The sequence below is a fragment of the Lithobates pipiens genome, unplaced genomic scaffold (assembly GCF_037356315.1).
Source record: "Lithobates pipiens isolate NorthernLeopardFrog02 unplaced genomic scaffold, aLitPip1_a1.2 Scaffold_3, whole genome shotgun sequence".
Lineage (NCBI taxonomy): Eukaryota > Metazoa > Chordata > Amphibia > Anura > Ranidae > Lithobates > Lithobates pipiens.
Window position 1 is genome coordinate 252028292 of NW_027507790.1, and position 24898 is coordinate 252053189.

General features: G+C 43.8%; 1 protein-coding gene across 2 annotated transcripts in view; it reads right to left on the reverse strand.

The window, feature by feature from the left end:
* Positions 1 to 24898, reverse strand: part of SMAD2 (SMAD family member 2) — a 120325-nt gene that overhangs the window by 26747 nt on the left and 68680 nt on the right. The window contains exons 3-4 of one of the 2 annotated variants that reach the window (XM_077463037.1): positions 6827 to 6916; positions 1546 to 1739 (exon numbers count right to left, since the gene is read on the reverse strand). In XM_077463037.1, coding sequence (XP_077319163.1) covers positions 1546 to 1739; positions 6827 to 6916 — 284 coding nt within the window. The remainder of the gene's footprint in view (positions 1 to 1545; positions 1740 to 6826; positions 6917 to 24898) is intronic. The other variant, XM_077463038.1, reaches the window with a different exon arrangement.

Consider the following 24898-nt stretch of genomic DNA (forward strand, 5'->3'; position numbering starts at 1 on the left):
CACTCCAGTGTGAAAGTCGGAGGGCTTTCATACTAGAGCGGAGCGCTAGTAGGACTTTTTTTTACCGTCCTGCTAGCGCACCGCTCCAGTGTGAAATCCCTCTTTGGAGCGGTGTGTATTCACCACTCCTTCACCGCTCCTACTCGTTGAAATCAATGGAGCAGTGCGGGTATACCGCCGGCAAAGTGGTTTTAACCCTTTTTCATCCGCTAGCGGGTGTTAAAACCACCCCGTTAGCGGCCGAATAGCGACGGTAACGCGGCGCTAAAAATAGCGCTGCTTTACCATCAACGTCTGCACTGCCCCAGTGTGAAAGGGGGCGAAATCTAAAGAAAATTGAATAAGGAAAGTGTATAGTGTATGGCCAGCCTAAGCTTACCTTTACAAAAACTCCCCATTCCACCCGGTCCCACTGTACCCGATTGCAGTGACCCCCCCACAGTCAGACACCGAAAAGCCACTTCAACCAATCCAGGGATTTGAAACCCCCCCCCGTGGCTTAATCTTGTGTCCTTATTACTTAGCCAGTACAGATTACAAATATTCTAATTGATCAGCGCCATCACATGGATGGCGCTGACCAATCAAATCCCCAGACCGGCGAAGCGGCTTTTCGGTGTCTGACAGCAGGGGGGATTGCAGCAAATCCAGTGTAAAGGTCACCTTACAGATTCTCTGTAACAGGTGAACTTACACTTTAAAGTGAATGTAAACCCGATTCATGAAATTTGACCATAGCACACATTATGTAGTGTTTACTTGTCACTCTTCAAAGCTCTGAGTCCCGTGTATTTCTGCCGTTTTGTTCGTCTGTTATCAGCTCGATAACTTCTGACAAGTTCTCCGACATGAGATAAAAGCAGCCCGAAATTTCAGTTGAGGAGTGTGTGCGCAATAGATTAGCAGAGAGCTTGTCTTGTCACAGCACAGCTCTGCAAGTATCATCTTCTTTGCCTATGTGGGGGGGGGGGGGGGGGGGGGCTTTCCTCCAATCAGCTGTCACACAGTGTAAGCCCAGACACCACTCCTACAGCTGAATGAGGAAGTAAAAAAATTCTAAAGAATATAGCAAGGGAAAGAAAGCAGATACGCAAGTAAAACACTTATTTAGGGAGATTTGTTTCATCTCCGAGTATCATCTGAGGCTGTTGACTGGGTAAAATACCTTTACATATATTCACATGAGTGTAGCATTGGTTTTCCCCAACCATTTTAAAAAGCAGAAAGGCCGACCCACTCCATGTTCTGAGACTATGTACTCCAGACTGTAAACTCATGCTGGCAGGATTTTCTCTCCAGTCATATCTTGTTATTTCTGTAAAGGTTTGCAATATATGTATTTGTAGCACCTGTATTACTCACCGTTTGTATGATTCATAACGGATATGATGATTGAGAGAATATATATATATATATATATATATATATATATATATATATATATATATATATATATATATATATATATATATAAAATCTCAGAGATAGAGATAGATGTGTGTGTATATGTATGTGTGTATATATAGGAGGTTACAGTCCACTTACCGGGAGTTTCCACTCTTTGATAGTGATAAGGGTTGACGCACACTTCATCTTTCTTAAGATTAAATGCGTATTCACAATTTTCAATTGCCTTCAGTTCGTGATGACTGTGAAGGTCTGGCCAGCGCCAGAGGCGGCAGTAAATGACGTGCGGTAACCCTTTACGGTGGGACACTTGAAGGCGGCCATCGAGAGACCTGGACAGCAGAAGGGTGGATAATTAAGAAGAAAAAAAATAAATAAAATAAAAAAAGGCTTGTCCTGTGTCTTTAGATATTAAACAGCAGTGAAGCAAAAAAAGATAGAAGGAACATAGAAGAGACCACTCTGTCCTTAACATTCACACAGAATCAGAGAGGTTGTGGTTGAAGAGGATCCCCACACAAATGGGCATTTCACCGAAGGCACCTTACAAGGAACTGCCTTGCTTTTTTTGTTGTTTTGAATGGTTTTAAACCCAGCTGGGCCATCGAGGACCCTGTCGCCTAAAAAATTGAACACGCGTTTTACAACCCATATTCAATCCAAATACTATTCTTTCCCACAACCATTTATCCCTACTGATATTGCAACTAGGCTTTTTGAGATTTCAAAAAAGTAATTAAAAATCTTTTTTTTTTTTTTAGCTTCCATTGGGCCTAAATAGAGGCAACAACTGCCTGCTAAAAAAAAAAAGGGGGGGGGGGGGTCATCAGCTTGGATTGTAAGATTTAAAGTGGTTGTAAACCCTTTACAACCACTTTTTACTACAGGCAAGCCTAGAATTATGCTTACCTGTAGCTACCCTGGATAGCTCCTAAACCTGCACCGTTTAGGAGATATCCCCTGTATTTGCATGTGCCAACGTGTTTGGCACATGCGCACTTAAGCAAACTGAAGCAAGTTATACTGTGCAGTTACCAGTGTCATCGCAGCTCTGGCCAATCACAGTGCCGGAGCCACGATACCCGGAAGTAACCCCCGGGAGAGAGGTCAGCCACTGGAGCGGTGAACGAAAACCGATGTGGGGGGCTTCGATCTCAGGTAAGTAACTCATAATGAGCGAGTATGCTATGCATACTCGCTCATTATGCCTTTGTCTTGCAGGTTTTTTTTTTGTTTTTTTTTGGGGGTTTACAACCACTTTAAGGGCCAGAGCAAAAGCAGGGCAAATGCGACCGCCACTGATAATGAGGGGAACATCTGAACCCTTCATTCCGCCGCCATATGGCACCAGACTGGTAGACCCAGGGTACACATCCCAGTAACAGTGCTGAATGAGGTCATCCCAGATCAACCAAATTGACCCGCAGGGCAGGAGGATGTCAAATTTACAAAGTTACCAGGTTTGTGAACACGTGTCTGCTTCATGTTATAACAGTCAGGAAATAATGCATTCAAAGTGTGAGGTTGAATTACTAAAACTGGAGAGTGCAAAATCTGGTGCAGCTCTGCATGGCAGCCAATCAGCTTCTAACTTCAGTTTGTTCAATTAAGCTTTGACAAAAAGACAAAAGAAAAAAAAAAAACCCTGGAAGCCGATTGGTTTCTATGTAGAGCTGCACCAGATTTTGCACTCGGGCCACTTCTGTACTAATCAACATCGTAAGGGGATTCTATACTGACCACCAAGACCCCCATACAATCTATTAGATTTTCTGCAGATTTGTGGCTTCAGATTTACCAAAACCGTATAATACGAGTTCAAACCTTAAGCGTTTCAGTTTGTATGCAATCAGGCAGGGCCTTGCACTACACGGTTTTGGTAAATCTGAAGACTCAAAATCTGCAGAAAATCTAATGGTGTGTATGGGGTCTTCGACCCCATTCAGACAGGCATTCCTATCAGGTCTGCCCATAAGTTCTGCAGGCAGACCGGATGGTCCATACATTCCTATTGATATTGATCGAGTGTAAACGGACTTGAGTCGCTCTTCTGTTTAGGCAGAGTTGATCAGAAGCAGGCTGGACGTAAAACAGACAGTGGAGTCCATTTACTCCTGTCCAGCCATCGAGCAGAGCGGGCTCTGTCCATGTCCGCTCTGCAGAAACTGAGCGGACAAGGATGCGTCATCCGCCCGCTGTGCTCCAATCAGCAGGGGGATCAGTTTTAAGCCTCGGACACACTACCATTTTTTTTTCCCCCGTTCAACCCGATGTTAGTACAGCGATCTCTCCCGCTGTGCTATTGTGTTCTGAAAGGGGGCCTGCAGCCCCCCGCCTGTCACAACACTCCGATCAGCAGGCCTTTTTCAGTCATGAGCCTTCGTCAGAAGACGGCCGGCTTTTGTCAGACCGGCTGCCATATATACGTGGGCCAAAATGTCGGGCGGCACCAGCCTGTTCAATAGAAACCAGCTGACGTTCGGCGTGTGTGTACAAGGCTTAAAGATCACCTGCTCATTGGAAAAATAATCTCCCCCCTTTGTGAAAGGGGCATACAACTTTCACTGTCTGCCTTTCTTTTCTGGCCTTAATTATCAGTTTCATAATAATTAAAATAATTTTGACAGCCCTAGTTTTAAATAACCTATGCAACTTTTCTTTTTCTTCTTCTTTTTTTTCATATTTTTCAACTTAAGGCTCCATGCACACTGGTCGTTTAAAAAAAAGAACATTATAAAAATGCCAGCAGCTTTGCAGTGAGTCTTTCAATGTTTTTGCAATAGCGTTTATCAGAGTTTTGACCAATTTAGCGTTTTTTTTTTGTAAGAATTTTTTTTTTCCAATGGATCAAAAACAAAAAAAAAAAAAAAAAACACTGGTGAGCCACGTTTTTGAGCGTTTATCAACGTTTTAACGTTTTTAAGCTTTCGTGGTCAGAAAAACAGCTCCTGAAAGCGATTTTAGGGCATTCAGACAACAGCCCATAAACTTCACCGCTGATAAATGTCCAAAAACTTCCATGTGTGCACACAAAGGGAAATCCACTTTGCACTACAAGTGCAAAGTGCAGTCGCTGTAAATCTGAAATGAAGGGAAGCTCTGCTGATTTTATTATCCAATCATGTGCAAGCTAAAATGCGTTTTTTTTTTTTCCTTCCATGTCTCCCTCTGATCTACAACGACTGCACTTCCAAGTGCACTTTGCACTTGTAGTGCAAAGTGGATTTGCCTTTAGTACAGGATAACAAAGGGGCGTTTATGGGCCAGTAAAAAAAAAAAAATAAATAAAAAAAAAAAAAAACACGCCCAAACTCCCAAAAACGGACGTTTATGAGCTTCAGCGTGCATGGAGCCAGGGGGTCATGTAGTTATTACTAACGTCATCTTAGGTTTCCTGAGACCTTAAAAGTTATTTCAAGGGTTCCTCTGTTAAAGAGATTGAGAAAGGCTTCCGTAGGCCAGCGATGAGTTTGAATTCGTTCGGACCCTAGCCAGCCCGCCAGGAAGTGGTCATTGCACTGGGCCAATCATAAGAAGCTGAGGCATTTCCTGTTTCGCATGCCCAATACAGGTGAGAGGTTCTTGGCGGACGCGCTCGGGCAGGTCAGAACTAGGATCCAAAACACAAATTCGTTTATTACTGGTCCACAAAAGCCTCTCTCGATCATGTCTGAGATAATCAGTACAGTAGACTAAAGCCCCGTGCACAAAGGCCAAATGTCAGGCAAATCAGCCGGTTCAATACAAACTGTCCGGCATTCAGCCTGTGTGTAAGGCACCCAAGTCTGACAGAAGTCGGCCATTTGGCCAGCTTCCTTCAGATGAGCATGCTGGAAAACCAGCAGCCGACCGCTTCCTGATCAATGCTCTCAGCCAATGGCAGAGAGCGCTTATCGGAGTGTTCTAATGGGGGTGGGGGTCCGTCCCTCTGTCAGAACACAACAGCTCAGGGAAGGCAACACCGGATTGTAATGCATCAGGCATTAACCAGAACGGATGGCCTCTGGAAAAAATAAAAATGGAGATACCCCTTTTTAATGGGCAAGGGGAATCAGGATGGGGCGGATGATGGGGGACACTCAGATGCTTCCCACTGCTTTCAAAAAAAAAAAAAATAAGGAAAAACATCATTTTTGTGGAGAGCCTCTTTAACCTCATCAGACATTTCACACAACATACTTCATATAGTAGGCTATTAGATCAGAGAGGAAGTAAAATAAAATAAAGGAATACTTTTTATGTACAGTAGAAGCTGAGGTCATAGTAAGCATTCAGAGAGACTGCAGCAAACAGATGCTAGATTGTCATGCAAAACACAAAGACCGCAGCAGCACTGAACAAAAACGTAAGCAAAGCGAAAAGCAAAAACACGGGTGTTATTTGAAAGCCACAACCGCAACTTTCCTCGCTAAAATCAGGACCATAGACCCCGTGTACCCCCCCCCCCCCCCACACTCAATCTGCTCTACCCTGGCCGCCTGCCTACGCTCACCACAAGTTCAAACCCGCATTCTAGCGTGGAAGCACACAAAACACGATCAGCCAGAGGGGAAAAAAAATGAAATAAAAAATAGGCATTTCAAGAAAAAAGCACAGCAAAGAAAAAAAAAAAAAAAGTAAAAAAGCAACCTCAACACTGAAAGTTATTTTATATACTGTATGTGGATTAAAACAAAAAAAATCCTTTGGAGACTTCCTTCCAAACACTACAAAAACACAAGGACCGGCTGCATATGCACATACACAAATGCAGATGTAAATGGTTATGAAATGAACAAAAGACAAAAAAGAAATAAAGGAAAATAAAAAAAAATTAAAAAAAATTAAAAGATAAAATAAAAAAAGAAAAGAAAACTTCTGAAACTGCTGGAGGAGTGGAAATTTGGAGTGTCAATTTTTGTCCTGAATAAAATAACCGTGGAATGATGGATTGAATCAGAAGCTAAAAACTACTTTGGAGTCCGCTGATACTAAAGAGGCAAAAAAATTAAAGGTAAAGTTTCCTTGTGATCTGCACAAAGTGAAGGCAATGACCCCTCCAAGACCGCAACGTACCTCCACCAGTGACAACACCAAAGCTGGAGGTAATTAAGGGTCAAGCAAGAATTCTGGGGTCAACATGGACCAGAATGGCTGCCTCTACTGTGTACAGAAGAAAGGTCCCTTAGATATTTTGTAGGTCAAAAACAACAGCTAGAAAAAAAAAAGAAAAAAAAAAGAAAAAACAAAAACAAAGTAAATGAAAGGTAACCATAACGTATAATTTTTGATACAGGTCCAATTGTTTCTAATTAAGCATCCTGCAAGTGCATAAAAAGTCACTAAATGTCCCGCTCCCCCCCCCCCTCCCCCCCACTCTCTAGAACCAATCACTCCCTCCTGCCCCGAGCTCTATGCAATAGATTGGCAGAATATTCACCTGGTTTGTTCAGAGAAGCTGTAAAGGGCTGTGGTATCCCACTGATCTATGGTATTTGGTGTACTCAGTCCCCAAATTTCAGAGCAAGTGCTGTGCATAAAATTAAAAAAAAAAATAAAAAAAATAAAAAAAAAAGTTGATGTGAACATGGAAGCATGGTTACTTGAAATACCATGATATCAAAACATGGAGAAAATGTACAGAGCACTTCCTTCACATATAAAGATACAATGAATGGCATCATTAGTGTAAAGGAAGGGGGTTAAATGGAAAATAAGGTGACTTGGAAGCTATGACAATGTTGAAAAAAAATAAATAAAAAATAAATAAATGCTGAACACAGTGGAACAGACGGGTTCATGGGGGTTATCACATTTTTGTTATAACGTCACCTTCTCTGAATGTGGATTATGGATTGACACATGACAAGTCGCTGTACAGACACCCTGGGCAGAGGACTGCAGGGGGCGCTGTTGCTCACATAGCACTCTACACAGTAATACAAGATCAGGCAACTCGTATAAAAAAGGGACTGTGGCCAGACCACTAAGAAGCCTTCAGATAACCACATACAAAAAAAATAAAAAAAAATAAAAAAAATAATCTAACAAATAAACCTGTAAACAATCTGCAAGGTTGAGAAACAAAATGCAGTTTATTCTATTACTTAGACTCTACCAATGTAGTTTTTAACACTTTACAAGTACATATAAAAAAGGCACTGGAATTCATTTACTTATCTTTATAAAATCCAACAGTGTAATAAGGTTAGAGCCCATTCATATAGGGTGGGCCGTTAAGGCCATGTTATGTCATGCATTGGTTTAAAAGTAGAACTCCAGCCTAAAACCTAACAAAAAAAAAAACACACAAGAAAAGAGGATGCAACTTGTTTCGAGGGCTGCCCCTGCTTCCTCAGAGCGTTTTGGCTTTGAAGAAGAGGGTACAGCCCTCGAAACTAGTAGTGCCCCCACTTTTGTGTTTTTTTTGGGGGGTTAAAAGTAGAACCCCACCCTAAAACCAAACAAGAAAAAAAAATAAAAATAAAATAAAAACACCACAAGAGAGGGTGCAACTTGTTTCAGGGGCTGTACCTTATTCCTCAGAACCAAAATGTTTTGGCTTTGAGTAAGAAAGTACAGCCCTCAAAACAAGTTGTGCCCTCTCTTTTGGGTTAAAAGTAGAACCCCAACCTAAAACAAAAAAAAAAACAAAAAAAAATAAGAAAAAAACAGGGTGCAAATCGTTTGAGGGTTGTACCTTCTTCCTGAAAGCCCAAACGAGTTGCCCCCTTTGTGTTTTTTTTTTTTTTTTGAAGGGGGGGGGGGATTTAGGTCGGAGTTCTACTTTTACCCCAAACAAAAACAAAAAAAAAAAAACACACACACACACACACACACACACACACACACACACACACACACACACACACACACACACACACACACACACAAGAAAATAGTGCACAACTTGTTTCAAGGGCTGTACCCGCTTCTTCTAAGCCAAAATATTTTGGCTCGGAGGAAGGTGGTACAGCCCTCAAAACAAGTTGCACCCTCTATTTTTCTATTTTTTTTACAGTTGTTTTGGGATGAGTTCGACTTTAACCCAAAGCACGGCATAACTTGGCCTAAACATCCAAGCTTGTATAAATGGGCCCTAATTTTATTACACCGTTTTTGATGGGCCCCAATTTTATTATACTGTTGTTGGAATTTATAAAACCTAAATGAATTCCAGTGCCCTTTATCTGCTTGTACAGTTTTATAAAAATCTAACAACAGCGTAAAAAAAAAAAATCAAGGCCTATCCAAAAACAGTATAAAGTGAGAATCCATTCATACAGAGTGGGCCATGTTATCTCTTGTATTGGGTTTTAAGTAGAACTCCAATCTAAAACCTAATTAATAAAAATAAAAAACAAAAAGAAAAAAAGTGAGGGTGCAACCTGTTTCGAGGGCTGTACCCACTTCCTCAAAGCCAAAACATTTCGGCTCTGAGGGAGAGTACAGCCCATTAAAACACGTAAGCCACTTGGATCTTGGGCACATGGAGTGGATGGATCGATTGTGTTATTTTAATGTTTATGAGTAGATATACAATTACATTCTTTTTTTTTTTTTTTTTTAGAGGTAATGTGCTAGGCTGGGGCGTCCTCTTTTTTTCTTGTGTTTTTTTTCAGTTTCATCTGGGACATCCCCAGTCTGGACAGGGAAGCAAGGTGCTGTGCATTTCTATTTTTTCAGTTGTGAATCGAAGTTAAACAAGTACTGACATTAGACCACCACACTCGTGCAGGAGGTCTTTTGTTTTATAAAGTCCCTTCCCAACACCTATGTTCACTAACCTATGTTAAAAAAAAAAAAAAAAAAAATCCTGCGTCAGCTGCAGGGGTGAGCAGTGAGGGCCAACAACAGCTGAGAGACATGGAAGGCTATGGGTGACATCAACCCTCCTAGAATTTCCAGCCATTGTAGAGTGCATGCTCCTCTTCCCTGCAGCCTCGACTGGCTGACATAAGGGATCATGTGATAAGAGCAGAAGTTAATCAACACAGGTGTTTTGGGGGAGGGGGGGTTATATTTTTAAGACTAGTTAGGTTTAGGTGGGAATTCTTTTAAGGCAGTCCATTTACTTTAATAATCTGCCTAACACACACGATGGGCCAAAAATCACTCCTGCGGCCCATTTCTCTAGCGTAGTGCAACACAGTGAATCACCATGTACTGTAATACTAAATCACAATGAAGGACACTGCAGAGAACGAGTCATTTGCGTTACCACAGTGCCATGGTGTGAATGGGCCTTGAATGTTAAAGAGGCTTCCAACAGACCATGCATGTTCCTGACTGCTGCGACATGCATTGAAGAGATACTAAGGGCTGCCATGGTGCTTAGCGGGAGCTTATGAAGTCCAACTGGGCCAGACTTCTGAAACTCCCCTGCAGGGAGTACTAGGGCACCTTGAGGCTGGTCTTCCTATGTGACAGAACCATCATAAACTAGTTTGTCTTTTGAGCACAATAATCCAAAAAATTGGGTTATTGTGGACCCAGCCCCGACAATAGGGTGGGACCCAGCCCCGACAATAGGGTGGGGCCCAGCCCCGGCAATAGGGTGGGGCCCAGCCCCGGCAATAGGGTGGGGCCCAGCCCCGGCAATAAAGTGGACTTCAATTTATGTTGAGTAACCCAGAGTGTATTTACGGAGAAGGATGAACATACCTAGGTTATTCACTTCCATACTTTTTTTTTTTTTTAATCTAAACATACAGCACTAAAAATCAATTAAATAATAAAAAATAAAAAAATGTACTGCTTATAAAAATAAAACTGTCAATAAGTTATATATTGTGTCAATCAGCGAAATCCCATTGAAATAATCCTAATATACTGAACGTGAGCAACCGACATTTGTAAAGTCTTGTGCAAATGTATATTTCTCCACAATCTCTGGGGTGTGTGCCCCAATCAGCCAGCAAACTTATCAGAACCCAATAATAACCTCTATAAATAAGAAGATCCAACGGTGCCTGCAATGGTGTACCCAGTTCTATGGTGGCAATGGTCATCTCTTTCTTTAATTAAAACCAATCATCTTACCTATTGGTACTATAGACCGTCACAGAGTATGGATAGTACTCATCGGTTGTTTTCCCGGCTGCATCAGCCTGGATCTGACATCTCTGAACTTGCAAATGCTCAGAGCTAAGCTCTTCCAGGTTCATTGCTTCTATCAGGAGGTCAAGAAATGTATTTTTTATTCTGTCGGCATGAAGGTCACAGGCTCCGAGAGAGGGCAGGGTGACCTTGGGACAAGGGGACTTCTACTGCAGTCAGCTCTACAATAGTACAGGATGTATGCATGTGGTGGAGGTATTAGGTATTCAACCCACCCCACTAGTCAAATATTTGCAGGGGCCGGGGTACACCCAAAAGGTGGCATTTCAACACCTCCCTGTGTCTTAAGTACACTTTTAAATTCAGAACTCAAACTAAACTCAGTATCCAGCTACCTACCTACCTGTGGGCGGGGGGCGTGGAATCCAGTATCCCTTGGGGTGGTTGGGAAACCCTTGTTTTAGCTCCTCATGCACCAATCTTGGTTCGATTTTGCCACGATTGTAACGTGATAAATTGTGCCCAAGTCACAACACGTGAAGCTTGCCGCTCAAAAAAGGATCGGGAGCTTCTATTGGAGTGACAGCACTGCACATTGTGGTTTGCCGCAATTTGTCACGTGACAATCACGGCAAAAATCTAACCACGATTGGGGTGCCATTAAATAGTAATGGCATTGCAGATGCGCACCACGTTTTGCAGTGATTTGGAATCGCAGCGATTAAAATCACCTAGGTGTGAATGGAGCCTTACTCAGTCCATTAGCCAGCATTGATATTTACATCAAACTAATCAGTATCATGAATCCAAAATAAAAACACAATACATTTCCTTGGAAGAGGCATTAAATTCTGAACTCCAGCTAAACGCACAGATGAAATACAGTCCCATATTTCTGATCATCTAATCCTGAAATTTACACAGCACAGCCACATCCTGCAAGGCAGAAAAACGGATTTAATTCTGCTGCAGTGAACAGGTTTTCTTCCACCCCAGCCAATGACTAGACGCAGCTTACCAGTTATTAGATGTGCTGGCTGCATTCATTTCTTTTTTTTTTTTAAGGTTCTATTTCTTCTATTTTCATCTGGTGATACAGTCAGCAAGTCAAGTTCTTTCCAGCAGCAAGCTCTCCAGCAGAATGTATCAGTTTACATGAATGAGACAAACCACTTCTTACCACTGGCAGGGGGTGGTTAAAATGAACAGCTCTTATTTACTCAGGTAAAACCTTTATCCCAAATTTTTGGCTTCAATTTGTTGGCGATTCTGAATCTGCCAATACATAACACCCTTACCCATACCCCCCTCCAGACTGACAATGATGCCTTCTGCTGTGTCTCCTGTTCTCATTCCTCCAGAGTTGTCTCTCACTGACACAGGTGGTGTGTTACTGGCCAGATCACCAGGTGAAAACAGAGGAGGAAAAGCCAAAGAAAACTAAATGCAACCACCGCATCTAATGATTGGTAGGCTGAAATATATTAAGTTTTTGGTAACGGTGCCACGAAATTTCGGTGCATCTCTAATTTTTGATATTCAGTTTAATACAGCTGTAAAGTGAAGTGGAGTACCAGCCGTAAATTTTATAATTTTTTTTCTTAAATACATCCTAGATGTTCATCTAACCCAGAGGTTTCAAACTGGTGGCCCTCCAGCTGTGGCGAAACTACAAGTCCCATGAGGCATTGCAAAGCTGACAGTTACAAGCATGACTCCCACAGGCAGAGGCATGATGGGACTTGTAGTTTTGCAACAGCTGGAGGGCCACCAGTTTGAGACCCCTGATCTAACCTAATGTTACGCTGTATTATTGCATTTTTTTTTTTTTTTTTAAACAAACTTATTTTCTGCCTGCAGTGTGCTCCCATCTTGGTTGTGGGCATGTGAAGTACACAGGTGTTTTCTTCCGGGAATTGGTGCTGCTGGTTACCCAGCATGCACCTTCGACTCTGGCGCGACCGCGATTGGGTCTCTGATTGCCATGACAATGGCGGCATCGTAGGAAGGTCTCATCCCGTTGGTATGACAACCAAATGTAAGAAGCTAGTGTCTAGACCAGGGGTCTTCCAAACTTTGAAAAACAAAAAGGGCCAGTTTAATGTCCTTCAGACTTAATAGGGGCCAGACTGTGGCCATGGGGAGTAGAAAAGGACCTGACATCAGTGGGAACAAACAATGCCCCATCTTTTTTTTTTTTTTTTTGTCAGTGGGAGGAATTGTGCCCCAATGGCGTCACTGAGCCACATTGTTGGGTGTCATTGGGAAGAATTGTACCCCACCCTTGATATCATTGGGAAGAATTGTGCCCCATGATTGGTGCCATTATGCCCCATTGCTGGTGTCATTGGGAGGAATTGTGCCCCTTCATTGGCGTCAGTGGTGGGAATTAGATCTATTATTGGTATTAGCGTTTGAAAATGGTGCACCAAGGGCCAGATCAAAGTAAGCAAAGAGCCACATCTGGCCCCCGGGCTGCAGTTTAGAGACCACTGGTCTAGACAACAGACTGATGTTATACAGCCTTTTCAAAAATGGCGCTTAGACGCACCTTGCATCACATAAATTCCTGTTTGGAAATAACGCTTTGCTAAAAGGCGGTGATGCCCACTGACTCCTAGGAATGATGGCACTCATCTCCCAGGAGCAGTGGCACCGCAGGATAGGCCCTCGCTGCGGCCATGAAAGAGGAAGAAAATAGAAGACACCCTAGCAACAAGGTACACAGTTTGAAAGAAAGACAAATGTTGTTCAACTTGCGAGATTGTAGTGATTAAAGCAAAGATGAAAATATGGGTGGAACTCCGCATTAAGATCACTTAGACATTAAGATCGTATCTTACCAAATGTAAACAAAGTTAATGTCGTCACACAAGCAATCCTGACATTAGCGACAACTCGCCAGCACACGATTGCCATCAGACCACTTACCTGTTTGCTATGGAGTGGCTTCCTCATTGCCAGGGATTTTCTCCAGGACACCATTAAGGCATGTGGAAGCCTCTCCATGGTGGTGATGATGCTGCTGCAGATTTGTTGCCAGCAGAATCACATTCTTTAGCAGAGCCTTTAGACTAAAGTTACCCTTTAAGTAGTTAGGTAATCCATAGCTCTAGATCAATCAAAATATAAATACAGACAGACATACACAAAGAAAAACAAAGGCTTGGGGGGCTAAAAGCGGAACTGAACTCCAAAAATAAAAAGGAGGTTATGATGAAGGGGAACATCTACTAAACTTAAATGGAACCAAGCGGTAGACTGAAAATCAACCTGGTCTGTAAAGTCAGGTCTCCTGAAGAACAGCAGGGCACTTTCTGCATCATGTCTCATTGCTTAATTTCTGCAAGGTAAGATCTAAAAGGCACTGCCGCCTTTGCTAGTTTATAGGAGATCTGGAGCGATATATATGGGGAAGTCAATACTGTGCCACTTGCTGTTCTCCTTTGCCTCTACCAAGATGGCCACCTCACCACAGAGACCCGATGCAGAGCAAGGCATGGAAAGTCGCTAATGGAGAAAGATCTGCTGCAGGGAGACACCAGGAGGCAAACTGCTTACTAGATGCACCGGAGGCCTTTTTATGGACATACCTTTCAGAGTTCAGGTTCCCCTTTAAAAAAAAAAATATATATATATATTTTTTTTGGGAGTGACTGACTGCTTAAAATACAAGTACCTGTTTTGACAATAGCATCTTTATAGTCCGACATGCAACTCTGCCCCCATACCTAGATAGAAATTGGCAGATATTCGGCTTCACACATGCAATCTCCAGACCCCCAAAGGCAAGCATTTTATGAAGGAGACACAATGTTCTCAGACTATGAATGCCTGGAATTAGCTGTAAGTCTCCATGTCCAACAGGTAAATGGTTTGCTATATACATAAAAGATGCTGTTTTAACCACTTGAAGACCGGGCTTTTTTTTTGGCACTTTTTGGTAGAAAATTACTTGTAACACCCTCAAACATTATATTAAAATAATTTTATATATATATATATATATATAGATTTATTGTGGTAATACCGCACATGTGTGGTTTGCATAGTTTACACATGCGGGCGTCAGCATATGAGCACAGAGGATTGGGGCGCTTTAAAAAAATGTTTTAAGACTTAACGTGATGCGGAGGACAGAAGGCGCCGTGATGCGGAGGAGGAGGCGCACAGCAGGAGGAGGGCAGATTGCGAAGGGACATGCGGAGGAGGGCGGCAGAAGGCGCACAGCAGAAGGCGCCGTGATGCAGAGGAGGAGGGCAGAAGGCGAAGGGAGGAGGGCAGAAGGCGCTGTGATGCGGAGGAGGAGGCGCACAGCAGAAGGTGCCGTGATGCGGAGGAGGCACGCGGCAGAAGGCGGAGGAGGAGCAGGAGGAGGGCAGAATGCGAAGGGAGGAGGGCAGAATGCGAAGGGAGGAGGGCAGAAGGCGGGCAGAATGTGAAGGGAGGAGGGCAGAAGGCGGGCAGAATGCGAAGGGAGAAGGGCAGAAGGCGCCGTGATGCGGAGGAGGAGGCGCATGGCAGAAGGCGGAGGAGGAGGGCAGAAGGCGACGTGATGCGGAGGAGGCGGCGCACGGCAGAAGAGGAGCATGTCAGCAGGCGTCATGATGCAGATGAGGGAGGCGCATGGCAGAAGGCGCCGTGATGTGGAGGAGGGAGGCGCACAGCAGAAGGAGCCGTGGTGCGGAGGAGGGAGGCGCAGGGCAGAAGGCGCCTTGATGCGGAGGAGAGGAGGAGGAGGAGGAGGAGGAGGGATGAGAAGTGCTGCTCGCGACCTACAGTGCCTTGAAAAAAAGTATTCATAACCCTTGAAAATATTCCACATCTGGGCATGTTGCAACCAAAAACGTAAAATTTATTTTTATGTGATAGACCAACACAAAGTGGCACATAATTGTGAAGTGGAAAGGAGAAAGATAAATGTATTTCCAAATGTTTTACAAATAAATTATGTGAAAAGTGTGGCGTGAAGGCCTTGTTCAGAGCTGCACCTAGAATTTTATTGCAGCTCTTGATTTAAAAAAAAGGTGCATTACAAAATATTAGGCAAAGGGTAATAAAAAATTATCCAATACCAATAAGAGGGCGCCATCCTTTAAAAAAAAAAAAAAAGTGAAAAATGAATAAAAAAAAATACATTAACAAAATGTAAACAAGAGCAGCTGCCCCTTTAAAGTGTATTACACTTTCACTAATAGAAAAACCAACAAAAAGTAGGCACTAGCCCTTCTATACAGTTTGTATACAGTAATTTGTGGTAAAATAAAAAAATAAAAAACGTCCTTAAATGCAATAGAGATTAATATAAAAAAAATCCCAATCACCGTGATCTTGTGAAATCATACATAAAGTGACAATTTCTTCTTTAAAGTGATTGTAAAGTCTTTTTTTTCTTTTAAAATAACAAAGATGTTATACTTGCCTCTGTGTAGTGGTTTTGCACAGAGCAGCTGGATCCTCCTCTTCTCTGGGCCCTGGTTGGAGCTCCTGGCCCCTCCCTCCTGTTGAGTGCCCCCACAGCAAGCAGCTTGCTATGGGGGCACCCGAGCCAAGCTGCAGATCCATGTATCCATTCAGACACGGAGCTGCGGTTCGGCCCTGTCCTCTCTCTCCCGATTGGCGTCTGAGTGTGAGCAAGGGGAGCCAATGGCTCTGTGCCAATCAGCAGAGAGAGTCCTGGACGGCCAAGGCACTCAAGGACATTGCTGGAAAGAGAGGGGGCTCAGGTTAGCATTAGGGGGGCTGCTTTACACATAGAAGGCTTTTTATCTTAATGCATAGAATTTATTAAGATAAAAAAACAAAAACAAAAAAAAAAACTTTTGAATTTACAATCACTTTAAGCAAAAAAAACAAAAAAAAAACAAAGTGCTCTTCCACGTGCCCAGGTGAAAATGTGCACTCACCAGATGGTTGCACTCACAAAAGTAGCCAACAAGCCTTGTGCATTATATCCTGTACATGGAATTCCAGATCTTCTCCATAGGAGTCCAAATGCCAGCCCGCTTATGGATGTCTGTAGTAAATGCTCATTTACTCAATAGGAGTGAGGAAGAAAGACCAGAGATAATATCATAGTGTAGTAAATTATATAAAAAATTGTTGAAAAAAAAAAAAAAAGAAAAAAAAACTGCAGTCACATTCGGCAGGTGCCAGCAGGGCACCAACACAATAAGCTCAGGTGGTCTTATCCCTTGCACCACCGTTCGTGCATCCAGAGCTGGCATGCGTTCCAAAAGACCGGATATGACGCGGGGCAAGAAAATTGGATGGGACGTTAATTGCAAAGCCTCATTTCACGTGCAGCTAACGCCTTCTTTATGTTTCTTGTTACTAGTAATCATATTTATGTGTATACCACTTTAACACCCTTCTACCGATGCCTGCTAGCCCCTTAAAAGGAATCTTAAAGCCGGAAGTCAGGCTATCTATATGAACACTAACTGTCAAGGTGATCACAAACTTGTCCTATCAGCTCACGATTGTGAACGATGACCAGAAGCTGTAGGTGACACAGTGCTGGGGGGGGGGGGGGCGCCTAGTGCTCATGCTCACAAAACAGTGATGCTGGATGTGCACTTTCAGAAAGTGCACCACGCCTGCAGGATATAATAGAAGTCTATGGCAAAGCGCAGCTAACCCAGGAAAGTTGCAGCTGCCCTGCATCCATGGTGCAGGTAAACCGCAGATCAATGTTAAAGCAGCCTAATAGAGGGCTCAGAACAGTAAGAGTCCATTTACATTTGCAGTTTGAGGGTTGGCAAAACCCCATAGTTAAGATGTGCTTTTACCACCCGTTCCAACCTCACCCTCTTTAGCTGCAGTGGCCAGGGGTGTACACGTTGCCCCACCTGCAGCAGGAGTTCAGGGTGATGTGAAATGTTAGTTTTCCGCCACACATAGCGTTTTGCTTTTAGACCAAAAAGATAAATTTTGGTCTCATCGGACCAGAGCACCTTCTTCCACGTGTTTCATGCGTCCCCCACATGGCTTCTCACAAACTGCAAAAAGGATTTCTTATGGCTTTCTTCCAACAATGGCTTTCTTTTTGCCACTCTTCCATAAAGGTCAGATTTGTGGAGAGAACGACTAAGGCCGCGTACACACGGGCGGACTGTTCGCCCAACTTTGTCCGCTGAACAGTGTTTCAGCGGACAGTCCGCTCGTGTGTGGGCTTCAGCGGACAGTCTGACGAACAAAGTTTTTCGGAATTTCCGTAAAACTGTCCGCTGAAACTTGGTTTGAGCGGACAGTCCGCTCGTGTGTAGGCTTGTTCGTCAAACTAAGTTCCGCGCATACTCAGAAAGGATTTACACGCCGAAGGTTGCATTGCAGTGTATAGGACGTCGTTTTCTAGTCCCGTCGTACGTGCCGTTCACGTCATCGCGCACGGTTTCAGCGGACTGTTCGTTCATCGTGTGTGGTCAAGTCCGTTCATGCTAATTTTGAGCGGACTGTTTGTCAAACTGTTTGACGAACAAGGTTGGGCGAACAGTCCGCGCTTGTGTATGCGGCCTAATAGTTGTCCTGTGGGCAGATTCTCCCACCTGAGCTGTGGATCTCTGCAGCTCCTCCAGAGTTCCCATGGGCTTCTTGGCTGCTTCTCTGATTAATGCGCTCCTTGCCCGGCTTGTCAGTTTAGGTGGACCATGTCTTGGTAGGTTTGCAGTAGGGATCGAGCAAAATCATTTTTTAGTGCCGATACAGTACCAATATTTCAGCCACCTCTCAGGCCGATATTCTGTACATTTGAAAAAAATAATTTTTTTTTACACTGTCATGATCGGAAGGTGTAGCACCTGCCAAACATGACCCATTCAAAACAAGGGATTAAAAGCAGGCAGCCTTGTGTTTTCCCTCCACCTGCTTTATTAAACCCCTTGGACCCCCCGCAGAAGCACGCTTGCAGAGTGGCCCCATTTACTTGAATGGGTCATGATTGCCAAGCGGTAGCGCCCACCAAAAGCAACAGGAGGTATAATTCCTGCTGCGGAACATGTAGACTTTTGGTTGCTGCCTCAGAAGCTAAAGGGGGGTAGGAATTAGGGGTGCTTAAACTGCAACCCAACCACTATGGACGAGCTCTAAGGGTGATGCTGGCTGAAAGCAACTAAGTGCCCGTTCACACTACCGCGACTTGTCAGGCGACTTAGCCGCCTGACAAGTCGCGTTCCATTCTGTACTATGGAACCGTTCTAATAGGAGCGACTCAAGTCGCTCCGACTTAGAAAAAGGTTCCTGTACTATTTTTGGGGCGACTTCCATTGACTTCTATACAGAAGTCATTTTGCAAGTCGCCGCTGAAGTCGTGTGCAGGTCGCGTCTGTGAGTCGCGCTGCAAGTCGCGTCGCCCCTGTGTGAACGGGCACTTAGGGCTTATTCGCAAATACAGCAGTCACTGCTGCTCCTCTGAAAAGCGATCCGAGTGTGTTTGACAGGTGGTGAGGCGGCAATATGTTGCCTCCACACCACCTGATTTAAAGCCATGATTGTGGTACGGCAATTAGAGGTTTAAATCAGGTGTGAGGAGGCGACACTGTGACCGGTGATATTTGACCTATCCCATGTTGTTCAGGTAGATCTCCACCTTTTTAAGGTTGCCAACCCCTGACCTACACAATCTAAATAGTGAATGTTGACTGGACAGGAATTATTTTCTTAAAAGTCACATGTATGGTTAGCCTTGAGATGCAAAACATATTACCTGTGCAAATAGCATTAGCACTTTCTAATCGAACGCCCTCCTCTTCATTATCCAGCCGTGTCTGACCTGCGGTATTTTTCTCAAATATTTGTGCAGCCTCAGAGCAAACAAAGCCGGCTCAATAGACACGATTACACAACCAGAGACACATGAGCAGACAGTCTACAAAGCAAACACTAACTCTTTGGCAGCAGATAATTGACAGGCCGGAACAGCTTTAATTATTTTTTATCGAATACAATTCTCTCGAATCAAGTATTACCGAGATCTCCAGGGAAGATATCAACTGATACAACCAGCAAATTGAATCCTTAAAGCTCTGGCTTTGATGCGAAATTAAAGTAGATCTAAAACCAAATCACTAAAAGTTATAAGCTGACCGTACACTGAAAATAAAAATAAAAAAATACATCTCGCCAACATTCTTCTATACATGCTTCACAGCACGGATGGACGATTATCCCCCTGCACTTATTGTGTTTTCAGGGCTAGCACCCCATCTTGGTATTCAAAATACCAGCAGCTGTATCTGATTGGATGCAGCCAAAGTTTAGCTGAAGACTTTTTCAGGGGTTCCTTCAACAAAAAAGTCAATTGAATTATCAACTCTTGTTGAAAGGAATTTTAGTGGCAGGCCCATCCCAGAGAATCTCAATCGGTTTATCAGGAACCAGTTGAAAATTTCCTCCTGGAGGATGGAGGCAATTGTAGACTTAGCATTTTCCATGCAAAACCTCTTGAACCTATAGAAAATAATTTGAGTCTTCAGATCCAGTATGGGCTTAAAGAGGAAGTAAATCCTGTTGAGTTTACTTCCTCTTTCATTCCCTGCAAAGGCAAAGCATAATGGACTACTATGCATCGCATAGTAGCCCATTATGTGTCACTTACCTGACACAGGAGCCAGCAAAGTCGCCGCTGTCCCCTGTAGTCTGCCGCATCCATCTTGTTGGTGGGGTCTCGCAGCTCCGCCGCTGTCATTCGGCGAAGCCGCAATGACGTCACTCCCGCGCATGCGCACGGGAGCCGACACGCGCGACAGCTCCGTCGCTGAGAATGCCAAGCTCAGTGCGCCTGCGCGCCGCTGTCTACGGCGCATGCGCCGTAGACAGCGGTGCCTGTTTTCGGGCAAATATCTCCTAAACCATATAGGTTTAGGAGATATTGCTTGGACCTACAGGTAAGCCTTAATCTAGGCTTACCTGTAGGTCAAAGTGGTTTGTAAGGGTTTACAACCACTTTAAAAGGTCTCCATTCAGCTTGAAAGCCCTCTCCTGGCAGGACCCCTTGAGACTTGAGTACAGCAAGATCAGCATTAGTTCTCTTTTTTTTCTGGCAACATCAAAAAAATTATCCAGGAGGGGAGGTCAAAGGGGGGCACGGCCGTGACCCCTATCATATGGCTTCAACAAGGCCAGAAATTATGCCCAATAATTCTGAAAACTCCTCTCTAAAAAAGCTAGTGCAGTGGGCCAGAAGAAGGCAGGGAGTAAAAAAAAAAGGGGCAACCATCAGAGGGAACAGTAGTAGGGCTTTGGAAAGATGCACTACCACCCACAAAAAAAGCTTAAAGAGGAGCTCCATCCAAGAGAGGAAGCTCCGCTTGTTCACACCCCTCCATGGACACATTTAGCACTTTTTTGGGGGGGAGGGGGGGTTCCTGATTTTGCCAGGTACCCACTGCCACTCCTGGCTCAGATTGTCGTGGTGATCTGGGCTAAGACACACCACAGGTCCCAGAAGACTACGGGACCATTCCACACACACACTGGGAGTCGCAGTAAAATGTGCAGTAGGAAGCTGGCGTTTCTCTTACTTGCTATGCTTGCGCCTGCACCCGAAGCCAAAATGAATTATTTGTCGGGGTGAGGACACCGCTGGGTTTCTGTACAGGCAAGTGTCCTTATATTAAAAGTCAGCAGCTACAGGATTTGTAACTGCCTACTTTTTGGGGGGAGCCTGGAGCTACTCTTTAAAAGCGGAGCCTGAGGTAGCAAGCCCCTCTTTCTGGAGATCTTCCATGTCTGAAATTAGTCCCCAAAGAAGTACTCTTAAAAATTGTAACAATGAAGAGGACGACGCTCAAAGACACTAAATCAGGCGTTGCAAGAACAGCAGTCCTTCGTGTACCCTCAGAGAAACAAGGAGATGTGGCATGCCATCATTACATTAAAGCAGGCCTTCACCGCTAAGAAGTAGTCGCCATCATTGTGCTCCTCCTCCCCAACGCAAAAATAAAAGATACACACCCCTACAGCACCCCATCCCCCCACCCCACCCCACACACACACACATTTTATTTTTATTTTTTAAGGTTGTCAGTCACTTTTCCTGAGCTGACTGAAGCTCTACTGTTTCATTACGGGGGTCAGACTGGGCGAACCAAGAAAAGGCGCCCGATCAGGAACAAAGTCGACGTAGCAGAACCAAGTGGGTGGAGGTGGAGCAGCAGATCATAGCAGGTCAACACTGGATCCGCTGGGCAGGGGAGTATGTGAATTGAGGATGCTTTTCACTATAGCGGTCCTTTAGTAACCTCTAGCACAAGTAGAAAATTCCTGTTGATCAGCAATCCCCATCCAACATTGGAACGCTACAGAAATCTTGCCAAGAGTGGGAAAAATTGACATAATCCAGATGTGTAAAGCTAACAGACACAGCTCAAAAGACTTGTAGCTGGAATCAAGGTAAGCTGGTGCAACCAATCACTGATCATAGGGGATGAATACTTAATTTCCTAGATGTAGTACCCTCCTATGTAGGTGCTAAGATGAGTGCATTAGTGTTTTTGGCTTCTCTGCTTAACAGGGAGACAGCTAGGTAAACGCATCTGCTGTCTGCATAACAAGGAGTAGTGATCGGTAGTGTAGGCTGCTCTAGTGCTGCTCATGCTGTCCAAGTGTTCCTGTGCCTAGCAACCTAGGAAGATTCTGGGCTACAAGTGCCAGTTCACACACGGGCAATGCAAATTACAGTGCCACTTTGCAGAGCGATTTGGAGGCAACTTCAGTGCGACTATGAGCAACTTACAAACGTGACTTAAAGTCGCCTCCAGGCTAGGCAACTTTGGCTATGGTCAATCACAGAATAATCAGCTCTGGGGAAGGGAGGGGGTTGCATGGGTAAAACATGGGGAGTAGCGATTGAAATCTATGGGCACAGGTTGCCTAGAAGTCACCTTGAAGTAGTACAGGAACCTTTTCTGAAGACGGAGCGACTTCAGCAGTTTACATTAAGATAGCTCATTCACTTCTATAGCATTTATGTCCAGCGATTTGAGGACTTATGCTCCGTACACACAATCGGATTTTCCGCCAAAAAATGTTCACTAGCATGCTCTCAAATTTTCGACCAACAAATGTTTGTTGTCGGATTTTCCGATCGTGCGTACACAAGTCCGTCGGACAAAAGTCCAAAAGAACAAACACGCATGCTCAGAATCACACATCACTATTGAAATTCCTTTTTATCGGCTCGCTGTGCGTCTTGTACTTCACTGAGTTAGTAATTGTTGGCCAACATTTGTGTGACCGTGTGTATGCAAGACAAGTTGGAACCAACATCCTTTGAAAAAAAATCCATGGTTTTGTTGTCGGAAAGGCCGATCGCATGTACGGGGCACAACAAGTCAGATGCCAAGTCGCTGTAGTATGAACCGGTGGTCTGTCAATATGTGCCCGCACATGCGTAGAATGGAAAGAGTTGCCAATCAGCTGGAGTGATGTCCCATAGCGCAAATCATAGGAGCCTTTTTTCGAAAGGAGATACCATTTCTTGGGCACAATTTAATGCTATTCATACAGCGAAGGGACACCATATTTGTCATCTTGTGCCTCTTTGCACCACAGGTTTACAGCGAGGCACAATGTGACATCTACGGTGTCCCTCCTCTCTTCACATAGCTTTCAAGTGTGCCCGTGAAATGGTATCGCCCCTCGGGGAAAAAAAACTCCTATGACGCGCACATACGCTGTGGTGACATCACTCCAGCTGATCGACAACTTAGCTAGAGTGCCCTTTGACGGAGGCCACAAAATCGATAGAACACCGGCACTAAAAGGTGAAGACTAGGCAGATGAGCAGCATGAATATGCATACAGCCCTGGCCAATTGTAAGTGGAGGTGGCCTTATTTATGTTTGAGGAACACGTGGGCTCTTGGTCACTCCCAGGAGAGGATTGCACCAAGCTGGGGGGAGAGAGAGGCTTACCTCCCCAGCACTTGTGCTCATGTGGCCTCAGGTAGGCGACCTGAGGACCTGAATTGCTGGCATGTGGCTTCAGATGGGAGATCTGAGAGTCTGAAGAGGGAGAAGGGGAAGGGTAATCCATGTAAATCTAACCTATCAACTGATACTTCGAGAAATGTGAGAGAGCGCATCTGCTAAGATCAGAAGGGGAGGACATTGACAGGAGAAATCACGGAAGGGTAGTATTAGAAGACCCTTGGACATGCCTGTTCCACGGAACAGACGGTCCAATGAAACAATATAGAGAATCTTTGGTACCTATTCTATTAAATGTAGCAAAAAACCTTATACCAAAAAAAAAAAAATGGCAGGAACAATAAAGTCCAAGAATGCAGATTGGTTGTTCGGTACTGACGACACCTATAACCTGAGGAAATTAGATCTAAGTAGGGAAGAGGTAGAGAGTAGAGATAAATGGGAAAGCTGGAGAGTTTTTAAAAAGACGTGGAGGTAATGATCCAATAATAGAATGGGGTAAATATAGAAATAAATGAAAACAGAAAAAGTAAATGGAAATTGGTGTCCTGGGTGGGTGAGGGGGGGGGGGGGATTTTGGGGGAGAAATAATTGGTGAATATACTGTACTGTTTTTGTATTTTGAAAATTAAAAAAAAAAAAAAAAAAAAAAAAAAAGGGGATGAAAGGACCTATGGACATAAGACTAACCAACCATTTTGGACATTTTAAATTCCCATGCTCTGTCCATCCATCAGTGGGTCATAGTACCAGGGATTTGAGCATAGTGCCAAGGGAAGAGAGCCTTGCATACCAATTAAAACCGAGTGACCAGAAATTATTTCAGGGTTACTTGTGTCACAGAAATGATCAGTACAACTACTGGCTAAACTGGAAGGACTTGTATCTTTTCTCAAGCTATAACTATACTTCCATTAGAATCACTTCAATGACTTCTACATTATGGGCAATAGAGCGATAATTTATAATCGAAGCACAAAACAAAAAAAAACCACAATTACAAAGAAACATAAAAAACAGGAAGAAAAAATCTAAAGAAGGAATATGGGAAAGAGATAGCCAGAGGGTAAATATTTAGAAAAGCAAAAAAAGATACATTGTGATTTAAAGTAAACCCACATCTTCCAAACGATCAATAAATGGTGCATTACATGCTGTTCATACTCAGTCCCTATGAGATTCATTTTCTGTATTCTGCAAAAAAAATAAAATAAAAATACCATACCCACTAACCAGCTAAAACACAATGGGGGGGGGACGGATATTACATGGAGATTGAGGTCTCACCTCCCTGTTTTTCTACACAGGTTGGAGGGGTGTGTGACAGCCTGTGACTGTCAGAAATCCGCTCACACCATATTGCCAAAAATAATAAAAATTTGTATTTCAGATATATATTTGTATGACCGTTTAGGGCTTCATGTACATGGGACGTTGTTTAACCTCTCCTGAACGATTTAACCTGACAGCTAGAAACTGGCATCTAAAAACGGCCGTTAAGTCGTGTTTACATGCTATGTTTA